Source organism: Lithobates pipiens, unplaced genomic scaffold (assembly GCF_037356315.1).
Source record: "Lithobates pipiens isolate NorthernLeopardFrog02 unplaced genomic scaffold, aLitPip1_a1.2 Scaffold_19, whole genome shotgun sequence".
NCBI classification, from domain to species: Eukaryota; Metazoa; Chordata; class Amphibia; order Anura; family Ranidae; genus Lithobates; species Lithobates pipiens.
In genome coordinates this window covers 327,961,668-327,989,224 of record NW_027507764.1, presented here as the reverse complement: position 1 = coordinate 327,989,224, position 27,557 = coordinate 327,961,668, and the positions used below count along the sequence as shown (strand labels likewise).

General features: G+C 44.8%; 1 protein-coding gene across 1 annotated transcript in view; it reads left to right on the top strand.

The window, feature by feature from the left end:
- Positions 1-27,557, top strand: part of DROSHA (drosha ribonuclease III) — a 579,282-nt gene that overhangs the window by 109,418 nt on the left and 442,307 nt on the right. Inside the window, exon 5 of the mRNA XM_077492043.1 lies at positions 746-887. Within this exon, the coding sequence (XP_077348169.1) occupies positions 746-887 (142 nt within the window). The remainder of the gene's footprint in view (positions 1-745; positions 888-27,557) is intronic.

Sequence of the window (27,557 nt, the reverse complement as noted above, 5' to 3'; positions counted from 1 at the left end):
CCAGGTGTTCTCTATTTACTAATTAGGTGACTTCTGAAGGCAATTGATTCCACTAGATTTTAGTTAGGGTTATTAGAGGAAAAAGGGCTGAATACAAATGCATGCCACACTTTTTTCACATATTTATTTGTATACCATTTGGAAAACCATTTATAATTTTTTTTTTCCCCACTTCACAATTATGTGCCACTTTATGTTGGTCTATCACACAAAACTCCAATAACATACATTTCTGTTTTTGGTTATAACATGACAAAATGTGGACAATTTCAAGGGGTATGAATACTTTTTTAAAGCACTATAAGTCTTGGAAGGAATAACAGCTGCCATCATCTCTTTTTGGGTTCATATTCACCATAATTTCACATACACTGGTTTCCAAATTGTAATAAAATATAGTTAGACTTTGTGTTCAATGTAAATACATAAATGTATGCTGATTTTATAGATTTTTTTTGTATTCTAATCTGTTTAAATTAACCTGGAGTGAAATGAAAATTGTGTTTGTAGATTTTTTATTTGTACACACATTTTACAATTATACCTGCTGTGTTCACAATAAAGGTTAAGGAGGAATGTTACTTAAATAATAGACATTTACATAAAAGGGAAACCCTTTCCTGGCTTTAACTGTAACATGAGATGAAATGGCAGATCCTTTCATATTTGCAATGTGACAGGCATTAAGTAGTTCACACATCCATACCCTGTCACTCAATCACATCACTCTGATATCTCTTCAAAGGGTGACTCCACTGTGGTTGGAACAAGCAGGTTGCGGGATTTGTATGACAAGTTTGAAGAGGAACTTGGCAAACGTCAGTCAAAAGCAAGAGCTGCCAGGCCGGCGTGGGAGCCGCCAAAGACCAAATTAGATGAAGATTTTGGTGAGAGGATTATGTTCTAGTTCTGTGTTCTTGTTATCTAAGTCTAATTTTTTAATAGTAGTGTTGCTATTTTCTATAAAGCTGTATTTTATGTATGGAACTATAACATATAATATAAAGGCTTGTCAGTCACAGACAAACCATTATGCCTACATTTATAGTTAACGTTTTGTGTCTCCTGAAGGTCAGTCCCAAAGAGGTTTATCTTTTGCTATTTATGAATACTATTGGTTGTTTTTCCACACTCTTATGAATGGTCTTAGTGGTCCGTTTCTTTTTTTTTTTTTTTTTTTTTTAGGGTTAGTGTGTAATTTCTTTCATAGCTATACCCTTTTATTCAATGAAAAATAAAGGAACAAAGAAAATTGTCCACAGAAACATAAAATACAGCCAAACAGATACAATGCCATGAAGAAACATTCACAATTTAAAGCGGGAGTCCGCCATTTTTATTTTTTTTTAAAAGCCAGCAGCTACAAATACTGCAGCTGCTGACTTTTAAAATAATGATTCTTACCCGCCCAGCGCGCCCGCGATCTCGGCACCCGAAGCCGATCTCTCGATCGCCTCACGGGTGCTGCCGCCGCCATCTTGGGTATGGGAATCAGGAAGTGGAGCCTTGCGGCTTCATTTCCTGGTTCCCTACTGCGCATGCGCGAGTCGCGCTGCGCAATAAGGATGGTCCCCGCTGTCTCTGGGATCCGTGTGTTTCCCAGCAGACAGCGGGGGACCTTCGGAAAAGGGCGTAGATTCTGCAGATATCTATGCCGGAAGTGGGTGCAGATACCTGTACTGTACAGGTACCTGCACCCCCTCCCCCCTGAAAGGTGCCAATTGTGGCGCCGGAGGGGGGGGAGGGTTCCAATGAGCGGAAGCTCCACTTTAGCGTGGAGCTCCGCTTTCATCTCAATTTGTGATCACAAGCATGTCTGTGGAGTCTAAACCCTCAAAGAGGTGCAAGAAGTCACAGCCATATGCAAAATGATAGCCAGAATCAAAAATAAAAACAAAAATGAAGTAAACACTAAATGGGGAAAATGAGGAAAGTACATCATACATCAAATTCAGGGCAGTTAGAGTTGGCTATAAACCGTACCAAGCCCAAACCTGTCCAGCACTCTAACTATTCTCAGTCCATGGAGTAAGATGCCAAGCCCAACGGTTTCATGAGGAAAAAAACACAACACAACCACCCCCACGATGGGGATTAGTGAGGGAGAGGACAAAAAAATGACAAAAACGGGAGGGAGAGAAGGATTAACTAAACCCTTAAGTCCAACGGAACACTCTGTCCTAAAGAGAGGGATCCCCCCCCCCCCCCCCCGCTGGGAGCTAGGTAAGGGGGCACAAACCACGTGTTCAGTTACTGAAAAGTCGCCAGAGAGTTGCCCTCAGTCCTCATGGTACAGCTGTACAGACATGACAGGACTCCCTGATGTCCAACACAGCTGTCTCTCAGCAGTTAGGACATCAGAGATGTACAGTATATTCATCCAGAGATTTAAAATGCAGACTTTTTTTTTTTTTTAAATCAAATAAACGAGATGCAAAGTAGTCATACCATAGTGGTGGCATACATTCACAATTGTAATAATTGAGATATGTGACAGTTGTATCTAAGGACTTAAAATATCATCATTTGAAGCATGCCAGTATTACATGACTTAAGTATCCCCTCATAGCCTTGTTCATACTTCAAATATGTCATATATCAACATGCATGTATAGTCAATTTGAAAGAAACATAGGCATTTCAGTAAAGGAACTGCTGATTTGTGCCATAGTAATACGTTCATAAATCCATTCTGGTATAAATAAAGAATTACAAAAAATTGGGAGAGAAGGAACTGGGACTAGAGCAGAAACACAGTCGGACTTAAATAAAAATGAAAGGAAGAGAACAGTTGGAACTCCCGGGAGAAAGGCTATAAATCGTCCATTTCCATTACAGTATGTGGTTAATGAACCTATACAGGCATGTCATTTTTAGAGGCTATGGGGTGTGTCAACCAGTTCCTCCATTTTTATTAAATATAACGAATAAATGGTCTGTTTCTAAAACAAATGATTTCCTTGTTATTTTGTATGACTGAGGTATGTTTTCTAAACTCATCTATGTGTAGTGTTTTGAAGAAAATGGAAGTATTATTGGCAGGAAATGTCATGTATTGCATGGTATAATACTGTATTTGACTAACTCTGTGTATAGGAAAGAGCTGCAATTTTGTGTTGGCATATTGTTTTCAACCACTGTTGAAAAAGCTGTGTGTGTTTTAGGCCATTTTTATCAGTTGCTATGATACCTATGTAATGATTTAAACGAAAACCATGGCTTTTCTCTTGCAATCCCATATAACAGTGTCTATGCACAAAGGCTGTAGCAGACTATTTATTGCTACTTCTTTATTGTCATAGTTCTCTAGCAATTCCCAGATAGTAACGGAAAAGTCTGGAAATCAGACATTTGACAGTTAGGATCGGTTCACATATCCTACTGAGGTTTCAGCACAGTTTTTAAAATGAATCCAGTGTGGTGGGTTTCAGATGCAAATTTTTACTTGAAATTGCACCTGAACTGGACTGAAAAACACAGCACTTTTTTAAAAAAACGCACTGTGGCTGGCCCGCATATATATGTGAGCTGGCTCTATAGAGAAGGCTGCTAGTTCACACGTCATATTGGATCCTGTTCAAAACGCATCCAATTTGCATATATGTGAACCCAGCCTAAAGCCAAATTTTACACAGACTTTCGGAATACAATAGTATCATCCTTCCTTTTTCAGTTGGCTGTAATCATTATCTTTTTTTTATTGACTTATGTTGTTTTTCAATTCAAGAGATATAGCATAAGGTTGATTAAAGCAAAGTCAATGCATTTAATAATTATCATGCACTTAATTTTTTTAATGCAGGGAGGAAAGGTTAGAACATCTCTCAGATATTTATTGCCTTCTGTTTTGCTGTAAATTAATTTCTATCCCAGAGACATGAAAGGAAGTGAGTAGAAATCCCCCCAAACTGAGGGGAAATCCCACCTGAGAAATATTTTTAAACAATATTATTTTTAGAACTTTTTAATTTCAATAAATTTTTATTAGAATAATCGGTTATCACACAATATTGGAGAATATTCCATACATTTGAACATCAGTAAACATAAACAAGTCACTGTATAATGTATTGAATAACATCTGAAAAAGGAACAAAGCAAGTAGGGGAGGCTTCGAAGCCTATTTTTAGAACTTTTTAAATCCATACTATTATTTTTTCTGACCATAGTAAAGAGAGAAAATAGGCATAACACCACAATACATCCACATGAGGATAAGGATATTAGATCTGGAGCTGAAACTTATTTTCTTTCATTTGGATGCAGAATTTTACTCAAATATAAGAGAAAAGTCTGTAAAACATAGGTGTTAATAGCAATTGTGCCACCATTGGAAGATTTCCCCTTTTCTCCTATTTCCAGAACAACTGTAAAGTTCTAACCCTTACCTATTCTATACAAAAAAAATTTTTATTGTGATCCCGCCCGATACATTCTTTTTCCAGAGCGTTGATATAAGGTTAAAGTGACACTAAAATCTGCAAAAATTATTATTTATTTTACTGTGATCTGTGAATGGCTGGCTATATTTGTTCCCCATGGTCCCATTGTGTCTAGGAACACAGCCACCCTCTTTTGCTCACTCTCAAGATGGACTATGGTATTTTATACACATGACTGCAAATAACATCCACAACTTGTTCCACAAAAGCATAATTGATGGGGAAAAGGAGAAGTTAACGAGGTATAGCCAAAGCATTTTCAGCTGACAGCAGGCTAAGGCTGACATCACTCAGCTGGTCCAGGCTCTGAAAAGATCCCAGCAATATGGTTGGGATCCCCCTAGAACCCTGGATTGACACCTGGCTTAGCCTCTTAGTAAGTATAATTAAATTTTTTTGTTAAAGTCCATATTTCTCTTTTAAGGAGAAACAATTTCACAAAAATTAGATTACAGGTCCACTAAATGGCGGATGTGTTTGGATTATTTTTGAAGAATAAGGATATTATTTAAGGTCTCTTTAGGTAACTTAAAAGGAGAAGTATAGCCAAGGCTCATTTGTCTGTACTTCTCCTATGGATCACAGGCGTGCAATTCGGTTTGCACTCCTGTGACCCATTTTCAGCAGAGAGTGAGCTGAAGTCCACTCTCTGCTGACACCGCCGTTATCAGTTCAGGCACCGCGTCATTGCGAGAAAGTCTGAAGCCGCCAGGTGCCTGAACTGACAGCTGGCTCGGCTTCTCAGCGAGCCGTTGACAGCCTAAGCTGCCCGCTCCGTCCCCTCCACAGCGCAGCGCTCCAGTGAGCGAGGAGGGGACAGAGCAGAGAGCTGTGACTGACAGTCTGCAGCTCTCTGCTCACGGAGCTCTGAAAACCGAGTGATCAGTGATGTTTGATCGCTCAGTTCTCAGTGTAGAGAGGCCGGGAGACAGATGCAGCATCGAATCGATGCTGCATCCACCTGGGTAAGAAAAAAAGTATTTTTAAATTTAAGCAATGCGACTGTAATTTTTCATTCTTATTAGGCTTAACTGAAATCTGCCCCCTTTTTTTTTTTTTTAAAAAGCGAGTATTATTATTCAGGAGTATTAATTTTGTGAATTGTGTTCTAGCAATTAGAAGATAGAACCCTGAATGTAGACATACACTATCTCCATTCTTCAAAATAATGTTTTTAATGTCTTTTTTTTTTTCCCCTAATTTGGACATGTCATGCTTTCACAGGTTTACCAGGTAGCGAAAGTCTGCCTTCAGGGTTGGCCACTAACCCATACCCCCACAGCTGTTTTAGGGATGTTTTTGGGATGTATGGCTGTGTTTGTACAGCTGCTGCATCCCCATAGACAAAGACGAGTAGCTAAAGCTGCATAAAGACAGTGCTCAATCACTGACTATGGGTGTCAGTCTGAATGAGGTATTGGAGCAGTATAAATCTCTATGGAAACAGTGGGTGTCAGTATAACATTTTTATTTTACCATCTTTTAGCATGTTTGGACTAGACTAGCCACCACATAGCTGACTCCTGTTTTGGGTGACAGGTATAACTGGACATTTTGAAAAGGCGGGGTTACAAGTGTTAAATGCAAATTAACTAATTTACTGAATATAAATGACCGCTCACATTTTTTGTAACTAGGACATAAATAGTTGCATATTACCACCCTTTTAAAGAGTATTAGCCTACATACATGATTTCAGTTTTATGTGTTCAGATAAGATCATTTTACCTAATTATAGAGAAGTGGAAAGTGTATAATACCTGAAAAGTCCATGAAGAATAACACACCTTGAGATATCTTAACCTCAAGGTCCAGCAAATTATTCTTAAGTTGAATTAATGAATCATCAAAGGTGGCAATTTCCTTGAGCCTTCTGAACTTGTACTGGTTTTGCTTCCATTAAAATTATTTCATTAAACCCCCATACCTCATGAAAGACATTTTCACAGGGTAGGTGCCAATGTTATAAAATATCATTAACCTTGCTGGAAAGACAATTTCAGTGATTTAGATCACCATTAAGAAGTGTTATGAAGTTATTTCAATGTCAGTTTTTATAATAAAAAATGGAACTTGGGTAGAATATATAGATAAAATAAGCACATTTTCTCACAGTTGATATCGCTAGTAAAATATACAGTATAGTTGACTTTTCTTTGAATTTAGGCTACCTTGTATCCATATTTTGCATCTCATTTGTTTTTGAAAATTAAAAAAGTAATTTAAATTTTCAAAACGTTGTGACAGAAAGCGAGAACTGCATAATACTCAACATGCCTCTGAGCTAAAAATCTTGGGGTGTCTACTTTCCAAAATGGGGTCATTTGGGGGGGGGGGGGGGTTGTGCTATCTTGGCATTTCATGGCCTCTGGAACTGTGATAGGTAGTGAGGAGTGAAATCAAAAATTAACGCCCTTAGGAAACCTGAGGACGGTGATTCGATTTGGGGTTCTGTACATGGTTAGGCTCCCAAAAAGTCTCACGTATGTGGTATCCCCGTACTCAGGAGAAGCAACATATAATAATAATAATTTTCCCAAAAATTGTGGCAAAATATGAAATATTTAATTGACTAAACATGCCTCTCAGCAAATACCTTGAAGTGTCTTCTTTCCAATATGTGGTCATTTGGGGCGACCGGGGGTGGGGGGGTTCATTTTTGGGGTGTTTGGTGTTTGGGATATCTTGACACTTCATGGCCTCCGAAACATGCAAATAGCTTGGGATGTCTACTTTCCAAAAAGGGGTAATTTGGGGTGGATTTGACCTGTCCTGGCATTTTATGCACATTAAGGCCTCTTTCACACCAACGTGCCGTTCAGGCCCGCCTGTCAGTTTTTCAGGCGGACCTGAACGGGTGCTCCATAGAGCTCTATGGAGCGTCGGATGTCAGCGGTGACATGTCCGCTGACATCCGACCCGCTCCGATCCGAAAAAGTGTGACGGAGGAAAAAGCTATTTTTCCATCTGTCTGCGGATCGGATCGGATGACGACGGGCACTGCGGTCCGTCGTCATCCGATCTCCCATAGGGGAGAGCGGCGCTGTGACAGGTCCGTCCCTGCGCAGTGTGCAGAGACAGACCTGTCATCTCCCTGCTCAGCGGGGATCGGCGGAGTGATCCCCGCTGAGCAAACGGACATCCACGGGGCGGATCAGAACTGATCCGCCCCGTGTGAAAGGACCCTTAGACGCTTATGTCACATATCACCCACTCTTCCACTTGAAGACAAACCCTTTCTGACACTTTTTGTTTACATGAAAGAACATTTCTTTTTGTAAGAAAATTACTTTTAACCCCCAGACATTATATATATTTTTTTAAAGCAAAGGCCCTTCAGATTAAAATGGTGGGCGTTGTAATTTTTTTTCCCACCAGTATTCGCGCTGCGATTTTTCAAATGCAATTGTTTTTGGAATAAACAAACTTTTTTTTAATTTTAATGCACTAAAACCCACTACATTGCCCACATGTTTGTTGAAATGAAAAGGATGTTCTTATACCGTTTACATGGTTACCAAACATGACATGCTTTAAAATTGCAGCGGTGACAAACATACATTTTTAAAAGCCTTTACAGGTTACCCATTTAAATTTTACTGCTAAAATACCTGCCCTCAATCTGACCTTTGCGGTGATACCTCACATGCATGGTGCAATTGCTGTTTACATATGACACCAGACCGATGCTTGCATTCACCTTTGCACGGGGTGGGGGGCAGGAGTGTTTTTCTTTGTTTTGTTTTTTTTAAACTGTTCCTTTCAGTTTTTTTTTTTTATATATAATTTTAATTGTTATCGCAAGGAATGTAAATATCCCCTATGATGGCAATAGTTAGTAACAGGTACACTCAAAAAAAATTTGGGGTCTGTTAGACCCTAGATCCAAAGCATCTGACCACACCAAGATCGGTGTGATAAAATGCTTTCTCAATGGCGCTGTTTATATCCGGGGAAACCTAATTAATGAAATGCTCTTAGCTTCTGGTTTCTTAGGCCATAGAGCTGATTAGAGCCATTCTGTTCTCTGATCTGATCAGCTTTATGGTCAGCTGGCAGAACCATGCTGCATGCTCGGGTTCACTGTTGGGACAGGAAAGCCTTAGAAAACCATGGAAGACTTTTAAAAGCAGTCTAGAGGCTAATTAGCCACTAGGATTGCTTTTACATAAAAGCTGACCATTGGCTGAAAAGAATGATACCAAGATTATACCTAAACCTCAGGCATCATTCTGGTATAACCGCTCAAAGTCCAGCAACATACCAGTACGTCGCTGGTCCTTGTTGGCCATACATCATTGTAATGTTTTTTTTATGCAGCCTGTGGGCTTAACACATTTTTTTATTTTTTTTAAACTGTGGTGGTGAAATCACCTCCTACAGCGATGGAGTCGCTGATTTACGTATCGCTGGAGCAAACGGCGTTGATGTAAAGAGTGCAGCTGAATGGCGTACCTTGAAAAATTCTACATGTATCAACACACCATGTTGTAAGGTGGATACAACATTACTTATTAAGTAGACATGTGCCACGTCCTAAATTCAAACTTTAGACATGAAAAAAAGAAATATTGGGCTATGGACTTTTTAGGCACGGTACAGTATAATAATTTGCAAAGACACATATAAATATATCATTTACATAGTGAAGAAATAAGACCATAAGATAATCAAGCTCAGTCTGGCTCAAGAGCCCGAAACACCAGTGCAAAAAGAAGCAGTGAGAATGAGACACCATGGGGGCGCATGTGTAATAACATATAATGGGTAATTAAGGGACCAGAAAATTGTACATATAAATAAATGCAAACTTACTAGGAAAAGAAAAGGTATATCTAAACCTAATCCACAAGGATACAATGAAAAAAGGAAGACATTTCCTGTATGTATGGGCACCAAAGTATTGATAGAATTGCTTATGCAGAAATGGCCAGCCAAACGTAGATCTGCAATTCAATTAATAGAGACCAAACAAATATTCTAAAAAAGATAAAGAATAAATGTAGTGAAAGTTCAAAACGAGAACAATAAGGCAGAGGCCATTGAATTTATATATATATATATATATATATATATATATATATATATATATATATATATATATATATATATATATATATATATATATATATATATATATATATATATACTCACTAGGACAATGTAGGTGAGATTAACATAGATGTTGACCACAAGTAAAACTGAAGATCGAAGCAAACAGGTGCAACACACTGACAAGGGATGATCAGCAAAAGGAAGTTCCTAGCAAGGAAATCGCCGCAGTCCAGTCCAGGAATCTGTTAGTAATGTATAATGGTATGAAACAATCCATGGACATACAGCCAACACAGACAAGCAGGACAAAGTAACCAAAGAACACAAACATGACCGGTGTATAGAAAAACAAAGATATACCTATCAATAGAAAGTAATCCTGAAGCCGCCCCCAGCAAAGCGTCCCGTACAGACAGCCCAAAAGGGATACAAATTATCCTCGGAAGACACGCCAGTGGGGTTTGTCTTAAATACACACACCCAATCCATAGTCATCCAATCGGCCCAGAAGCCAACGTGACGTCATCTGGACTGGCCAAAAGTGTTGTTGCGCATGGGCCCGACAGCGATTCCTACGCCTGTGCAACACTATAATAGCGAGAGCAGTACGCAGGGAACTGTCGGATCAGGCAATCAACACAACACTGATCAGGGGGAAAGCAGGAATTACAAACCTCCCCATCCGAACAGATACAGCGTCATATGTGCCAATAGAGCCTATGATGCTGGGTGGCCACACAGCATCTCAAACTGCCTGTAAGCACCGGCAGATACAGGCTAGCCAGAACTGCACCAAATCATCCAGATAAATGTGTAAACATGCAATACAATGAAAAAGATAAAAAAGACATGATCATATAATATAAAAAAGGAAATTATTTAAATACCCACCCCCCCCCCCCCAAAAAAAAAAAATTATAAACTTTTGCACAAAAAAAGGGGGCGGGGAACCATAGTAGTTTGTAGGTCATGGACAGCTATCAAATAATCATACCAGACAAAACCTTATGTTTCATAGAAAGGGTTTGTATGATTGAGCCTCATTGATGCCAGGGGAAAGGGTGGCACTCAATCGCTCAATCCATACAGTCTCTCTTCTGAGAATCTGTTTATCCTAATCGCCCCCACGGGGGTCAGGAGGGACCACCGAGAGCGCAATAAAGGATATCACGGAGGTATCAAATTTATGGTATAAATCTAAATGTCTACTCACAGATGTAATCATTTTCCCACTTGAAGAGTAGTACACATGGTCCTTAATACGGGCCCTAAACTGTCTGATAGTTTTGTCCACATAGAAGGCCGGACATTTACATTTCATTAGATAGACAACACCCCGTGTTTCACAGTCCACATAGAAATTAGGGACAAAGCATTCTCTATTCGGTAATGTGAATTTCTCGCCTACCTGGACCCATGGGCAAAACACACATCTGCCACATCTATGAATCCCCCGTGGGGGGTGGATCCCAGATGTGACTGAAAAATGACTGGATGTGAGTTTGTCCCGTAGGGAACTTGATCAACAAAAGGTGATATTAGGAGAAATATTCACATATTTTGACACAACGGGATCTTCACAAAGAATAGGCCAGTGGGATGCCAAAATGTTTGGTAATTCAATATGATGGTTAGAAAATCTGGTCACGAACCTAACAATGGAATTTGTTTAATGGGTTTTTGTTTCTAAAGTAGAGAATGACAAAATTGTCGTGAGGCCTTGTTAAATGGCCTACGTAAAATGGACTTACTGTAGCCTGTGGCTCTGAGGCGATCACATAGAAGGTTTGCCTGAATCTTAAATTCCTCCGTGTGAGTACAGTCTTGCATACAGTGCGTATGGTATGCTACGTATCAAGCCCTCAGGATGTGCACTGGCCGCATGTAAAAGTGTATTACCTGCTGTTTCCTTATGAAACCGGGTGGAAGCTAGACAGCCCGTTTGGTCTTTGAAAATTGTAAGGTCCAGAAACGTAATCTGGGATGTATGACTCGATACTGTGAATTTAAGATTAAATGAATTCTGATTAAGAGTTTCTATAAAATAATTCAATCTGTCTAGGGTGTCGTTCCAAATAATAAATACGTCATCATGGCTGGTATACATCGATAAGGCATCACTGGAAAAGATGTACTGTTCCTACCCCCCCCCCCCCAGGTACAGGTTAGCGTAGGCCGGTGCACAACATGTGCCCATAGCCACTCCCTGTACCTGGAGGTAGTGGGACTCTTGAAATACAAACACATTTTGGGTTAATATAAATCTGAGGAGTTCCAAAACAAACTGGCAAAATGCCTAACGATAATAATCCTGTTCTCTCAAAAAGGTGCGCACAGTCCCGATGCCCTTTTTGTGAGGGATACTGGAGTATAAAGCCTCCACATCCAAAGTCACGAGCAGGGCATTGGGAGGCACGACCATTCCTTCAGTGTGCTTTTGTAAATCAAGTGGTGGGCTCTGTAACCTGGGGGACAGGTAGCAGGTATAAAGCTCCCTGGGATGAGCTATTTCTCAGGCACAGATACCAAGTCCAGAAATTAAGTGACCAACAGGGCTGTGTTTATTTGTGGTATATACAAGTCCATATACAGGTGCTGTACAGTGCTCCAGAAAAAAAATAAAGGGCAAAGTAGCAAAACACAAAACCTAGCCGTGTCACGGCTCTAGCTATACAGTCTGCAGGCCCTCACTACCAGGCTGAACAAGCCTACTGCTTGTCAGTCTCTACAAAGGACTACTTAACAGGTTTTACCAACCTCACTCTCCTCACAGACCAATGGTGTGTGTATGTCCCAGGCAGAGAGCAAAGGCTGTCTGCTCAGGTGAGATTAAATTACCCTTGGGAAGAGGACCAAGATCCGAACTGGACCATGGATCACAGATTTCTGAACATGTATGAGAGGAGCCTGGGAGAGGTATAAACCCCGAACAGGACTTTTCCTGGCTCTCTCTGGGATGCTCTGCTACAGCTCCCAATCAGGATTGGCAAATGCGGCAGGAAGGGCACTATGGGCTCGCCGTGCCTGTGTTTGTTAGTCTTCTTCTTGGTGGCAGTGGGACACTAGTTGTGCTAGCCACCTCACCAGCTTGAACTGCACTTATGGGACTCGCCATGTCACCAAATGTTACTGCAGTGCTGGATGTATGACCAGGATGGACCAGTCTGCAGTTCACCAGAAGGATGAGCGGCACTAGTACTGTGTCTCTTCTCCAAATGAGTGCCCTGCGTTTTTTGCACCTCAACAACAGCAGAACGGGGTCAGGTACGCTTAACATTGGCAGGGACCACTACTTCGCCATGTCAGGGTGCCACTGCTGTCTACCGGTTCGTATTCTGAGCCTGAATCTGACAGATGGGTGACTTCCTCTTCACTATCTGTCATGCTCAGAAACGTGTAGGACTCTTCACTACTGTACCTAGGATTTGACATTTTGGTCTCTAAATTTACTGGTACAGTAGTTAGACTCACAGGAAATAGAGCTCTGGACTGTCAGTGACAGCTTCAAATGCAGGTGCTAGTAGGTATCTGGGCTGATCCTACTAACATTGCAGTTTTGGGAACCCTAAACTGCTGGGGGCACTAGTATAGATTTGATCAGATCATATATTGATCAGTCCAGACCCTAGCACTGATTTTCACACAGAATGCAGGCCCGCCCCCTTGTGTCTGCATCGTTGGATTTGATTGACGGCAGCGGGAGCCAATGGTTGTGCTGCTATCAATCTATACAATCAAGAGCCGAGACAACGGGCAGAGAGGAAGAAGATGGCTCAGCTGAGTAAAACAGGGTTGCTAGGGGGGCGGTCAGTGTCAGAAGTTTTTTCACCCCTTTTTATGACAATAACTTGCATATTAACCTTTAAAATTAGCACTTTTGATTTTTCATGTTCGTGTCCCATAGACTTTAATGGTGGTCGCGTGTTCCAACAAATTTTTTGCCTGTTCGCACGTTCTGGATGCAAACTGAACAGGGGGGGTATTCGACTCATCCCTACTCAGCATAAATGAGCACACCCCAACAGATTTGTCAGAAAACCTTTACTTTCCTTTCAGAATCAACATTTTCTATGGGACACTATACTACAAAAAAACTGCCACAAATGCAAGCCATTGATTGCAACCAGGATTTTCTAATTTGCACACACAAAAAATAGGATTTTTATAACCGCTTACCTGTAAAATCCTTTTCTTTTGCGATACATCAGGGTACACAGAGTCTCAGTAATTACTGATGGGTTATATAGGGTATCACTAGGTTATTGGACAATGGCTCATCCTAGACAGGAAGTTCAACCCCCTATATAACCCCTCCCCTTACTAGCAGCACCTCAGTTTCGTAGCAAAGCAATATAAGTGTATTAGAAGAGGGGAGGGACTTCTGTGTCCCGTGATGTACACTTCTTAAGTAGCTGAGGGCGGGACCACCTGTCACGTGACCCCGTTTCCCAGTGATGTGTGCGGGTGACCCCGCCCCCTCTGTTGCAACACAGGATTCCCATTGCATCGGGGGGGTCATCCACAAACGTCACTGGGAAACCCCGGCGTTTCCCCTTGTTAGAGGGGGACGGGGTCACGTGACGGGTGGCCCCGCCCTCAGCTACTTAAGTGTCAGGCTGGCACCGCGTCATTGCCTGGGTGCCTTTGACATTTTGCCACTTTCTTTTTGTGAAATGGTAGGGGTACAATGTACCCGTTACCATTTTAAATGGGGGGGGGGCAGGATCTGGGGGTCCCCTTGTTAAAGGGGGCTTCCAGATTCCGATAAGCCCCCACCCGCAGACCCCCACAACTACCAGGCAAGGGTTGTGGGCATGAGACCCTTGTCCCCATCAACATGGAGACATCCTCCCCATGTTGAGGGCATGTGGCCTGGTACGGTTCAGGAGGGCAGCGCTCTCTTGTCCCCCTCTTTTCCTGTGGCCTGCCAGGTTGCGTTCTCGGATAAGGGTCTGGTATGGATTTTTGGGGGGAACTCCAAGCCATTTTTTTTTGGTGTGGAGTTCCCCTTAATATCCATACCAGACCTGAGCTGCTTGGTAATGGAATTTTGGGGGACTCCCACACTTTTTTTTTTTTTCAATGACTTGTATGTAAATTGTTGGGGCCGACAATTCATTAATAGCCGGCATTAGCGCTAGTACTATAAATAACTTTTTTCCCTTTAGAAATGTTGTTTTTTTGTTTTTTTTCCACAAAAAGTTTTTATTCGTAAATAAAGTAATCACATACATGTCATAGCAAGCGGGTACACAAAAGTAGCATCCATTACTGTGTGGTACATTGATAAATAATACAGAAAAATATAATCAAATTACTAGACATGAAGAGAGGGAGTACAAAATATACTAGGCATAAGTAACCAGTAATCAGAAAGAGATAGTGTATGTACTACCAACAGTTACGTGCTCTTGAGAGGCTCCAGTCTAGTGGCGGCAAGTTTAATTAAAAGTAGACAATGACCACGGGGACCACCCATACTAGGTCCTCTCGTGGACTCGAAAGGATCATGGAACTTGCACGTAGGTTTATGAGATGTGAAATGCCTCCCGGTATCATTACTTTTCAGGGTGAGGGGCATCTTCGTTGGGTAGTGTGCCAATGAAATGGAGTATACGTATGGGGAGTTTAAAGAAAAGGGTAAAAGTGGGAAAGGGAGGGGATGACGGGGGAAGGGAGAACCAAAAAAGGTCCATAGGAGGACCATAGAGGGGCATCGGTGTAGGAGTAGGGGGGGAAGGGGGGGAGTAGGGGGGGCGCTCCTCTTCCCGGCCCCGCCACAACACTCAGGCCAAGTCAGGGTTCAACACGGGCGGCTTATATTGTCAATGCAGAAAGTAAGATTTGTATCTTTCCGTGGATTTAAAATGCGTCCAGCAGGCCCACGTGGTGGAGAATTTCTGCATGCCGTCTTGAGAGGTATAGATCAGTTCCTCTATCTCCTCAATTTTAGCGATCCTTGTCAGCCAATCTCTGATAGTTGGGATCTTGTTGGAGCGTCAAAGCGCAGGAATGCATAATCTAGCCGCATTAACCATGTGCATGGCCAGGGATTTGTGATATGATCGTTTGGTCAAAGAAGTGTGATGGAGGAGATACTGAGCAGCATTGAAATCTAGTGTGTATGTGGTGACTTGTGCTATGGTTGTAGCATGGTGCATTCCCACCATATGTGGAGCATAGAGCCCTCTTCTTTATTACACCTCCAGCAGACATTTGGGATTGAGGGAGAGGATTTGTGTAAGCAGGATGGGGTCCTGTACCACTTTGTGATTATCTTGTAGCCATTTTCTTGAATGGCTACGTTCAGTGACCCTGTATGTGCATACGTGGCAATGGCACCCCAGGCCTCGTCTGTGAATGATATTTGCAGGTCCCTACCCCATGATGCTCTTGAGGGATCTGTCTGAGGGGTGTGGGCTTCGTCTTGGAGGATAGAATAGATCAGGGATATGAGGTGTCTTTGTGGTGTGGTCTGGGAATGGAGAGATTCGAATGGGTGAGTCATCTTGTCCAAATGTCGGTTTGGTTCTTGGAAGTAAAGAAATGCCTTAGTTGTCCATAGGTCCAAAAGGGAAACTCCTTCGTGTGTGAGATAGATTTGAGTGCTTCATAGGATCTTAGTCGTCCTTTATGAAAGAATTGCTGTGCTAAGACATCATCATGTGGCCATTCTTGTGTGAGAAATGTGGGCGACTCCCCGGCAGAGAAGTCAGGGTTCCCCCTCAGGGGGGTCAGTGGGCCTAGGTATGAGGATATATGGTGAGAGGCCACCGCTTTCTTGAAGGCTAGCAAGGAGGTGTGAATGAGCGGGTGGGTCTTGACGGAGTGGGACCAGTGTGTCGTCGAGAGCCAGGGGAGAGTGTATAAGGGGTAACCCGAGAAGGAGCTTTCCAAGGCCACCCAGGTCTTCCCCTTCCAATGAGCTTTCCAATCCATCAGTCTCGTCAGATGGCATGCTAGGTAATAATGGTAAAGATCAGGTAGGGCAATGCCACCCTTGGTTTTAGGGCGCGTCAGGCGAGAGTATTTAATATAAACAAATAAACGTTGTGCATAGCTTCTTGTATGACAGAAAGAAAGATGGGGGTATATGGATTGGGATTGTCTGCAGGAGGTACAAAATGCGTGGGAGGATTATCAGTTTTATTAAGGCAGATTGGCCAAACCATGATACATTAAGGTTGGCCCAATTTTTCATGTCTGTTTGGATTCTAGCTAGAGCCGTCGGGAAGTTGTGGGCGTAAAGACCCACCGTTTCCTTGGTGATTTGAATGCCAAGGTAGGTGATCGCTTCTCTCTTCCACTGAAAGGGAAAAGAGTCTTGGCAGTGAGATACTTCCTGTGGGGGTAGAGAAATGTTGAGGGCGTGGGATTTGGAATAATTTACTTTGAGATTGGATAGAAATCCAAAATTCTTAATGTCTTTTTTTTCCACAAAATTTTTTTATTCATAGATAAAGTAATCACATACATGTCATAGCAAACGAGTACAGAAAGGGAGCATCAATTACTGTGCGGTACAATGACAGATCACATAGAAACAAAACAATCAAATTACTAGACATGAAGAGAGGGAGTACACAATATACTAAGCAGAAGTAACTAATAAACAGATAGATTTAGTGTATTTACTACCAACAAGTACGTGCTTCCGGGAGGTTCCAGTCTAGTGGCGGCAAGTTTAAGCAAGAGTAGACAATGACCACGGGGACCATCTATGCTAGGTCCTCTCGTGGACTCGAAGGGATCATGAAACTTGCATATAGGTTTATGAGATGTGGCGTGCCTCCCGGTATCATTACTTCACGGGGTGAGGGGCATTCTTGTCGGGTAGTGTGTTAATGAAATGGAGTATACCTATGGGGAGTTGAAAGAAAGGGGTAAAAGTGGGAAAGGGAGGGGAAGACAGGGGGGAAGGAGGGAGCAAGGAGGTCCATAGGGGGGACCATAGAGGGGCATCGGTGTAGGGGTAGGGGGGAAGGGATAGAGTACAGGGAGTAAGGGGAGTATGGGGGGCCGCTCCTCCTCCCAGCCCCGCTACAATGTTCAGGCCCATTCAGGGTCCATCTCTGGTGGCTTATAGTTATAACTGTCAATGTGGAAAGTAAGATTTGTATCTTTCCGTGGACTTAAAATGCGTCCAGCAGGCCCACGTGGTGGAGAATTTCTGCATGCGGTCCTGAGAGGTATAGATCAGTTCCTCTATCTCCTCAATTTTAGCGATCCTTGTCAGCCAGTCTCTAATAGTTGGGGTCTTATTGGAGCGCCAAAGCGCAGGAATGCATAGTCTAGCCGCATTTACCATGTGCATGGCCAGGGATTTGTGATATGACCGTTTGGTCAGAGAAGTGTGATGGAGGAGATACTGAGCAGCATTAAAATCTAGGGTGTATGTGGTGACTTGTGCTATGGTTGTAGCATGGTGCATTCCCACCATATGTGGAGCATAGAGCCCTCTTCTTTATTACACCTCCAACATATATTTGGGATTAAGGGAGAGAATTTATGTAAGCGGGATGGTGTCCTGTACCACTTTGTGATAATCTTGTAGCCGTTTTCTTGAATGGCTACATTCATTGATCCCGTATGTGCATACGTGGCAATAGTACCCCAGGCCTCGTCTGTGAATGACATTTGCAGGTCCCTACCCCAGGATGCTTTAGGGGGATCAGTCTGAGGGGTGCGGGATTCGTCTTGGAGGATAGAATAGACCTGGGATATTAGGTGTCTTTGTGGCGTGGTTTGGGAATGAAGAGATTCGAATGGGGTGAGTCGTCTTGTCCAAACGTCGGTGTGGTTCTTGGAAGTAAAGAAATGCATTAATTGTCTATAGGTCCAAAAGGTAAACTCTTTCATGAGTGAGATAGATTTAAGTGCGTCATAGGATCTTAGTCGTCCTTTGTGAAAGAATTGCTGTGCTAAGACATCATCATCACACGTCCTCAGGCGGGAACGTGAAAAAGAGAAAAAAAGTGTCAAGGCGGGCTAGTCATTCTGGCGATCTCGTCTTGGGGTGTCAGCAAGGTTTGCGCTGCGTGAGGAGAGGTCTCTTCTGGACTGGCGGGCTCCAGGGGAGGTGGGGTCCAATCTGCGGCGTCTGGAGCTTGGTCGCTGGCTCTTAGGCGATGCGTTAAGGGCCACTGATTTCCACGGCTCAGTAGGAAAGTAAAAGGCACACTACTCCAGAATATCAACCAGCGGTATGTCTAGCTGTTCGCAAAACATAGGTAAGTCCTCCGGGGTCCTGAGCAATGCGGTGCGTCCTCTGGAGGTAGGTGAAAGACAAAACGGGAACTTCCACCTATACTGGATATTGCATGTTCGCAGTATGTCCAGTAGGGGGCGCAGCGTGCGCCTGTTCTGCAGAGTTATTTGTGAGAGATCCTGGAAAAGTTTTACTTCTGAGCCGTTAAATAAAATACGTCCCCGTTCTCTCGCCTTCCTGAGGATTTCTTCCTTAAGAGGGAAGTTGACAATACAGCAGATAATGTCTCTAGGGGGTTCGGAGTCTCGGGGGGGGGGGGGGGTCTCAGCGCGCGGTGGATACGCTCCATCTCAATTGAGGTGTCAGCAGGTTGTTAAAAATGGCACAGACTGTTTGTGGCATGGCGGCTGCATCTACACCCTCCGGAACCCCTCTCAGTCTAAGGTTGTGTCTGCGGCCCCTATTGTCCAAATCTTCCACTTGGCGGTGGATCTCATATATGTGGGGAAGTTGTAAATCAAAAGATCTTTGTACTTGCCTGATAGCTGCAGCCTATAACTGGGAAGTATCTTCTACTGCTGCCAGGCAGTGATTCATAGCGTGTATGTCCGTCTTCAATTCAGCAATGGCAGATGTCAGGGTATGTTTAATATCCAGCGCGACGTTCTGCAGGTCCCTCTGGAGATCCAGGAGGCTAGGCGCCGCGGGGCTCTCCGACGTCCGGTCCGCGGCGTATCTACGCGAGTCCGGGGATGCGGCCTGCGAGTCTCGGGAGGCCTGTGAGGCCTGCATCTCCGCGTGTTGGCCTGCCGGGCGGGAGCGGAACATCTCTGAGATGTTGTTCCCAAGTTGCGCCCCGGGGTCCTTAACAGTGCGGGGGGTCGAGGTGCTCCTATTAGACCTGCCCATGGTTGGTGCGTGTCTGGATCCTCTAGTAAAGAGCCGTTTTCGTCCTCTCGGTGCGGGAGCTCCCTGTTTAGGCAGCCATCTCGGGTCCCGTCCAAGCCACACCCCCCTCTTAATGTCTTTTAAGAGGTTAGGCAAAGATGTCCGAGGCGACTGTAGTGTTAGTAAAATATCATCCGTGAATGCGGCTACTTTGTATTTCCTGCATTTAATAAAGATCCCTTGGATGTCTGTGTTGGCTCGTATTCTGTTGAGGAGAGGTTCTAATGTTAAGACAAATATCAGGGGGGAAAGTGGGCATCCTTGCCGAGTGCCGTTACTTATAGGGAAGGCGTTTGACAGGAGGCCGTTGGCTTTCACCCTTGCGGAAGGGTTGGTATACAGAGCGTTGATATAGGCAAGCATACAGGAGGGAAGGCCAATAGCCCTCAATACCTCCCGCATATAGTCCCAGGCCACCCTGTCAAACGCCTTCTCTGCGTCAAGTGAAAGAAGGAATCCCTCGGTCTCGCTTGTAGTAAGCCAGTGTTGGATATTTAGAGTCCGAATAGTATTGTCCCTGGCCTCTCTCCCCGGAACAAAGCCTACCTGGTCGGGAGAGACGAGGCCAGGGATAAGAGGTGAGAGTCTATTTGCGATCATCTTTGCATAGAGCTTGATATCTACGTTCATTAGAGAGATGGGCCTGTAGTTGGAGACCTGAGAAGGGTCTTTACCCTCTTTGGGGATGACCGCTATATGGGCTCCTAGCATATCCCCTGCAGGGGTAGAGGGGTTCGCGAGGGAGTTCAGAGTTGTCAGTAGGTGAGGAGAGAGTAATGTCAGAGAAACTCTTGTAGTAGGTAAGGGGGAAGCCATCAGGACCCGGGCTTTTGCCCAGCTTCATTTGTTTTATGGCGAGGGACAATTCCTCGAGGGAGAGTGGTTGGTCTAAGGTCGCGGTTTGTTGCGGGGTGATTGGGTTGGGGCTATATTGGGCTAAGAAGTCTCTTATTTGTGAAAGTCGGTCAGGTGCGTCAGGGGGCCCTACGTTGTCATTTGGTAGATTATAAAATGCAGAGTAGAATTTTTCAAAGTGTGCTGCTATGTCTTCGTTTTTAGAGAGGAGTGAACCCTGGCTGTCTCGGAGAGTGTGAATTAAGGACGAGGTTTTGGCTGTTTAAATCGTGTGGGCCAACAGCCTCCCACTTTTATTGCCGTGTTCATAGAACACTTTTTGTTGAAGGACATATCTACGTCTGGTGCGTTTTCCCAATTCATCTATCAAAGAAGAACGGGCGTATAAGAGGTCTTGCAGTGTGGCTTGCAAGGCCGATTGCTTATGTGCCGTTTTAAGTCTCTTGATTGTATTAATAAGGGACGCGATCCTTTCTTGGTGTTGTCTTTTAGCCTTTGCAGCCATGGAGATAAGCTCCCCCCTCAAAAGTGAGTGAGACAGGTGAAACGTCAGGGGAGGTATTTTCCTGAAAATATAGGCGGATTCTGGCGTTTATGTGCTGTAGATTGTGCCCTTGATAAAGATATATCTACCATCCTGGTCACTCAAGGAGTCAGTCAGTTGGAAGTCGGCGAATTTGGAAATAAGGATAGATACCCCCTTAGTCTTGGAGGCTGGGTTGGTGGAGTGAAACGCACGCTTGTATATTTGGTTCGTCAGTCTAGGGATCGCATCCGAATGAAAGTGGGTTTCCTGTAACATGATGAAGTGAGCTTTATGTTTAGACAGGGCCGAGAGAACTTGTGATCTTTTTTCCGGAAGGTTTAAGCCTTTCACGTTGAGAGAGAGGCATTCCAGTGAGAGCTGTGTCTGCGCGTTTGAGACTTTCCGCATTGTGCTGAACTGTAAGGTCTTGGGAGTATGACCGTGAGGAGAAGTAATTATACTATAATTATACTATAAAAATTTTAAGGATTGACTTTATATCCCGGCAGTGGGGGAATAGGAAGAGGAGCAGCCCCGCTTGTGAAGGGGGGGAAGAGGAGCAGAAAAGGGAGTGGGGGGGGAGAGGGAAGGGGGGGTAAAAACAGAGAATAGAAAAGAGGGCAAGAAAGGGGAGAGGGAAGAGGGAAGGGGGAGAAAGTACTCAGGAATCCAAGTAGATTTCTGACAGGGATTTGTACCCGAGGTGGTCGTAGGCGTGCCTATCCACCTAATGGGGTGAGCCGGGCTGTCAGCTCGGGTCAATGTGACCAGCTGTGTGGAGTCAGTGAGCTTGGGGAGGGTCAGGAGAAGTAGCACCGAGGAGGACGAGTATAGCAAACAGATGTGACAGAGGAATGTGCGTACTGTACAGGGTAGTACTCAATAATATGCATTAGTATGGGGACTAGCCTGCAATGTAGGATGCAGGGCCCAACTTTCACCCGCTATGTATAAAATTAGCCCGAACTGGTATAGAGATCGAGCAGGCACTCCAAAGCGGGAGGCGAGGGTTCACTGAATACAAAAGGTTGGAGGGAGGCTGTCTTGTGGGCATGTGGTGTGCGGCAGTGTAGGAATCACATGTAAGTTTCCAATGTTGAGACTCAATTGCAATATGAAAATAAACATAAAGAAGCAAAAATACTCAAAGCATAAATAACATAATATACGCCTGTTTCAGGCCCCATAAACATGAGGAGAGAAACAAAGCGTGAACAAGTAACCTAACATAACGGTAACATATTTGTTAGACTTATCTTCTGAAGAGTAACACGACAGCTATACAGTACCACAAAAAAAAAAGGGGGGGAGAGGGGGGGAGTTGGGGAGGGGGGGAGGAATGCGGATAGAGGGGTCTATGATTACTGTTACTGGGACAGTCCTGAGAGCAGAGTGGGTGGTGGCACAGACCCGTTAGGGTGATAGGATCCTATTATAAGTCCTTAGCCTGTGACCAGGCAGGTGCATGAGCGGTCACAGTACCTGGATCCAAGTAGATTAGGACGTCTAGAGTGGGTGCTTCGGAGGAGTCTTCCAGGAAAGCCATCCTTGCAAGGTGTTGAGAGTCATCGGCTCTTCGTGCCTAGAGCAGGTTGGAGAGAGAAACAAAATGCCAAGAAAGAGAAAAAAAAAAAAAAAAGGGGGGGGGGGGCAAAAATGGGCAAAGAACAAAAAAAACTAAAAAAAAAAGGGGGGGGGAGGGGGGAAAAGAGACAGCACCCAAATCAGGTGTCTGATGGTGTGGAACTGGTAGACTATGGCGTTGTCTTCATGCGGGAACGTGAAGAAAGAAAAAAGTGTCAAGATGGACTAGACATCCTGGCAGTCCCATCTTGGGGTGTCAGCAAGGTTTGCGCTGCAAGAGGAGAGATCTCTTCTGGACTGGCGGTCTCCAGGGGAGGTGTGGTCCAATCTGTGGCATCTGGAGCTTGGTCGCTGGCTCTTAGGTGATGCATTGAGGGCCACGGATTTCCACGGCTCAGTAGGAAAGTAAAAGGCACACCACTCTGGAATATCCACCAGCGGTATGTCTAGCTGTTCGCAAAACATAGGTAAGTCCTCTGGGGTCCTGAGCAATGCGGTGCATCCTCTGGAGGTGGCTGAAAGACAAAATGGGAACTTCCACCTATACTGGATGTTGCGTGTTCGCAGTATGTCCAGCAGGGGGTGCAGCGTGCGCCTGTTCTGCAGAGTTATTTGTAGTGATGCACTGAAATTTCGGCCGCCGAAACATATCGTCCGAAAATGCCCTTTTCGGCAATTTGCCGAAAGAGAAAAACGGCCGATAATGGAGCCGAAAATGGGGCGTTGCCTGGGTGGTGGCGGGGTTCCGCCCCCCGCCCTGGTGACGCCCATCATGGGGGTTGTATAACGCAGGAGAGCCGCCTCCGCCGCTTGTTTGATCACAGCACCGGGAACATCACAGCTTTCATTTCAATAGCTGTGTGTTCCCCGATGTGCGCCGTCACACGCAGCCCCTCCCCCTTGTCCGGGCACTTAGATAGACAGATCATCCGCAGGATTGGACGGATGATCTGTCTATCAAAGTGCCCGGACAAGGGGGAGGGGCTGCGTGTGACGGAACGCGGTCGGGAACACACAGCTATTGAAATGAAAGCTGTGATGTTCCCGGCGCTGTGATCAAACAGGCGGCGGAGGCGGCTCTCTTCCCTGCACAGGCTGCAAAGGGGGACACACAGGCTGCAAAGGGGGACACACAGGCTGCAAAGGGGGACACACAGGCTGCAAAGGGGGACACACAGGCTGCAAAGGGGGACACACTGGCCGCAAAGGGGGACACACTGGCCGCAAAGGGGGACACACTGGCCGCAAAGGGGGACACACTGGCCGCAAAGGGGGACACACTGGCCGCAAAGGGGGACACACTGGCCGCAAAGGGGGACACACTGGCCGCAAAGGGGGACACAAGGGGACACACTGGATGCAAAAGGGGACACACTGGCCGCAAAAGGGGACACAAGGGGACACACTGGCCGCAAAAGGGGACACAAGGGGACACACTGGATGCAAAAGGGACACACTGGATGCAATGGGGGACACTGGATGCAATGGGGGACACTGGCCTGCAATGGGGGACACTGGCCTGCAATGGGGGACACTGGCCTGCAATGGGGGACACTGGATGCAATGGGGGACACTGGCCTGCAATGGGGGATGCCTCCTGTACCACGTCCTCTGTCTCTGACCATCTCCTGTACCGCGTCCCCAGTCTCCGACCATCTCCTGTACCGTGTCCCCAGTCTCCGACCATCTCCTGTACCGTGTCCCCAGTCTCTGACCACCTCCTGTACCGTGTCCCCAGTCTCTGATCACCTCCTGTACCGTGTCCCCCAGTCTCTGACCACCTCCTGTACCGTGTCCCCAGTCTCTGACCACCTCCTGTACCGTGTCCCCAGTCTCTGACCACCTCCTGTACCGTGTCCCCAGTCTCTGACCACCTCCTGTACCGTGTCCCCAGTCTTTGACCACCTCCTGTACCATGTCCCCAGTCTCTGACCACCTCCTGTACCATGTCCCCAGTCTCTGACCACCTCCTGTACAAAAATATTTTTTAAAAACAGTCATTTTCGGTATCGGTGCTGTTTCGGTATCGGTTTCGGTTTTCGGCCTAGTGCATTTTTCATTTTCGGTATCGGTTTCGGCACCAAAAAACCCATTCGGTGCATCCCTAGTTATTTGTGAGAGATCCTGGAAAAGTTTAACTTCTGACCCATTAAATAAAATATGTCCCCGTTCTCTCGCCTTCCTGAGGATTTCCTCCTTAAGGGGGAAGTGGGTGGGGGGGGGGTCTCAGCGCACGGTGGATACGCTCCATCTCAATTGGGGTGTCAGCAGGCCGATCTAGCAGGTTGTTATAAATAGCACAAACTGTTTGTGGCATGGTGGCCGCATCTACACCCTCCGGAACCCCTAGTTTCATAGTTAGTATGGTTGAATAAAGACACCAGTCCATCCAGTTCAACCTGAGTGAGGTGTCTACAATAGACCCTATCCCTGTACATTGCACACTCACATTGGTCCCTACCCTCAAGGTGCCCACAATCCAAGGTCCCCATTCATATACTAGGGCCAATTTTGGACAGAAGCCAATTAACCTACCTGCATGTCTTTTGATTGTGGGAGGAAACCGGAGTACCCGGAGGAAACCCACGCAGGCACAGGGAGAACATGCAAACTCCAGGCAGGTAGTGTCGTGGTGGGGATTTGAACCAGCGACCCTTCTTACTGCTAGGTGAGAGTGCTAACCACTACACCACTGTGCCGTCCTCTCAGTCTAAGGTTGTGTCTGCGGCCCCTATTGTCCAAATCTTCCACTTGGTGGTGGAGCTCATATATGTGGGGAAGTTGTAAATCATAGGATCTTTGTACTTGCCTGATGGCTGCTGCCTGTAACTGGGAAGTATCTTCTACTGCTGCCAGGCGGTGATTCATAGCGTGTATGTCCGTCTTTAAATCAGCAATGGCAGATGTCAGGGTGTGTTTAATATCCAGGGCAACGTTCTGCAGGTCCCTCTGGAGATCTAGGAGGCTAGGTGCCGCAGGGGTCTCCGATGCCTGGTCTGCGGCGTATCTACGCAAGTGCGGCCTGCGAGTCCCGTGAGGCCTGCGGCTGGCCTGCCGGACGGGAGCGGAACATCTCCGGGATGTTGTTCCCGAGTTGTGCCCCGGGGTCTTTGACAGTGCGGGGGGTCGAGGTGCTCCTATTAGACCTGCCCATGGTTGGTGCATGTCTGGATCCTCTAGATAAGTGCTTTTTCGTCCTCTTGGTGCGGGAGCTCTCTGTTTAGGCAGCCATCCCGTGTCCTGTCCAAGCCACGCAGGAATATTACACTTTTATTTTTTTTACTTTAAGGCCTCATACACACGGACGTTTTTACAGTGGCTTTTTTGAGCTTTTTTTGCTGCTTAAGAAGGCAACTTCAGGTTATTCAATGGGTTCATACACACCATGGCGTTTTTGAGCTGTAACAAGAATGGCCGTTTTTAAGCTCCAAAATAAACCAAGGACCAGCACCTTCAGAGGCTCCAGCGTTAGAGCAGTTTTGACGCTAACGTGCATTAAAGCTATATCAACGTTTTTTAGCGTCAGCGTTTTTGAGCTGTAAAAATGTTTATAATGTGATGGGATATTTAAAAAATAAAAAAAAACTCTCCTTAGCGTTAACGCTTACAAACGCAGTTGAATGTGCATTGACGCCAGAGCAAAACGCTAATAAAATCGCGTTTTTAGCGCTGATTTTTTCCAGACATTGTAACTAGCTTAACAGGCCATTTTTTATAACGTCCGTGTGTATGAGGCCTAAGCATTATTAAAATCACTGCTCCTGAAAAAACGGCTGTTTTTAAAACTTTTTTGAATTGATACATGTCCCCTGGGGCAGGACCCAGGTCCCCAAACACTTTTTTTATTATTATTATTATTATTATTATTATTATCGATTTATATAGCGCCGACAGTTTACACAGCCATTTACAATGTATAGAAGGGACAACACAATTACAGTACAATACAAAAGGTATAGGAGGGCCCTGCTCGTAGAGCTTACATTCTAAAGGGAGGGGATGGTGGTACAAAAGGTAATAGCTGCAGAGAATGATTTGATGAGGGTGGCTCTGGGACAGTTAGGTGGGTGTGGGATAGGCTTCCCTGAATAAATGAGTTTTATGACAATAACATGCATATTAACCTTTAAAATGAGCACTTTAGATTTCCCCCATAGACTTTTAAAGGGTGTTCCGCGGCTCCAAATTGCTCGCTGTTCGGCGAACTGGTGAACAGCCACTGTTCGAGTCAAACTCATGTTCGACTCGAACAGATAGCCCATCCCTAATGCTGAGCCTTGTATATAGCTGGTTTCTTTCTAAAACCTTTTTGGATCTAAATCCATTCTAATGTTTATTGTACAAGGATTTTCTTGACCCTTAAAGGTAAACTTTCAAAAAGCAGCCTTTTTTGGATTGGTTCCTGATTTTAGCCTGGTCTTGCCAGCTCTAGACACTTTTAGGTAAAACAGCAAAACCGCATAATGTGCACCTTTCTCTTCCTTTGTGTACATTTTATTAGTGGACTGTACAGGCGTGGCCTAGGCTAATGCTTCATCTGGTGCTAACAGGATATTGTCTTTAATTTAATTTTTAGAGTATTAGCCCAGGATCATACTGAGCTGTGGGAATGAAGCTGTGCGAGTTCAACTGAACTCGCACAATTTCACTCCCGCATGTCAGTCCCCCTTTCGGCCGCAATTTCAGAGACATCTGTGCATGTTTCTGCACAGATGTCAATGCAAATCACAGCCTGAAATCGCAGAACATAGTACAGAAGCATTTTTTTTTAAATTTGTGCGGCGCCACAAATGCAGCATCACAGCGATTAGGATGGTGCCATTGCTGACAATTGCTGCCGACATGTCAAAGGGCATGTCAAAAACGGATATTATTTTTTCGGCGAGGATTGAACACGGGAACAAAAATGGCAAGTTTTTGGCACGAGCTTTGAGGGGCG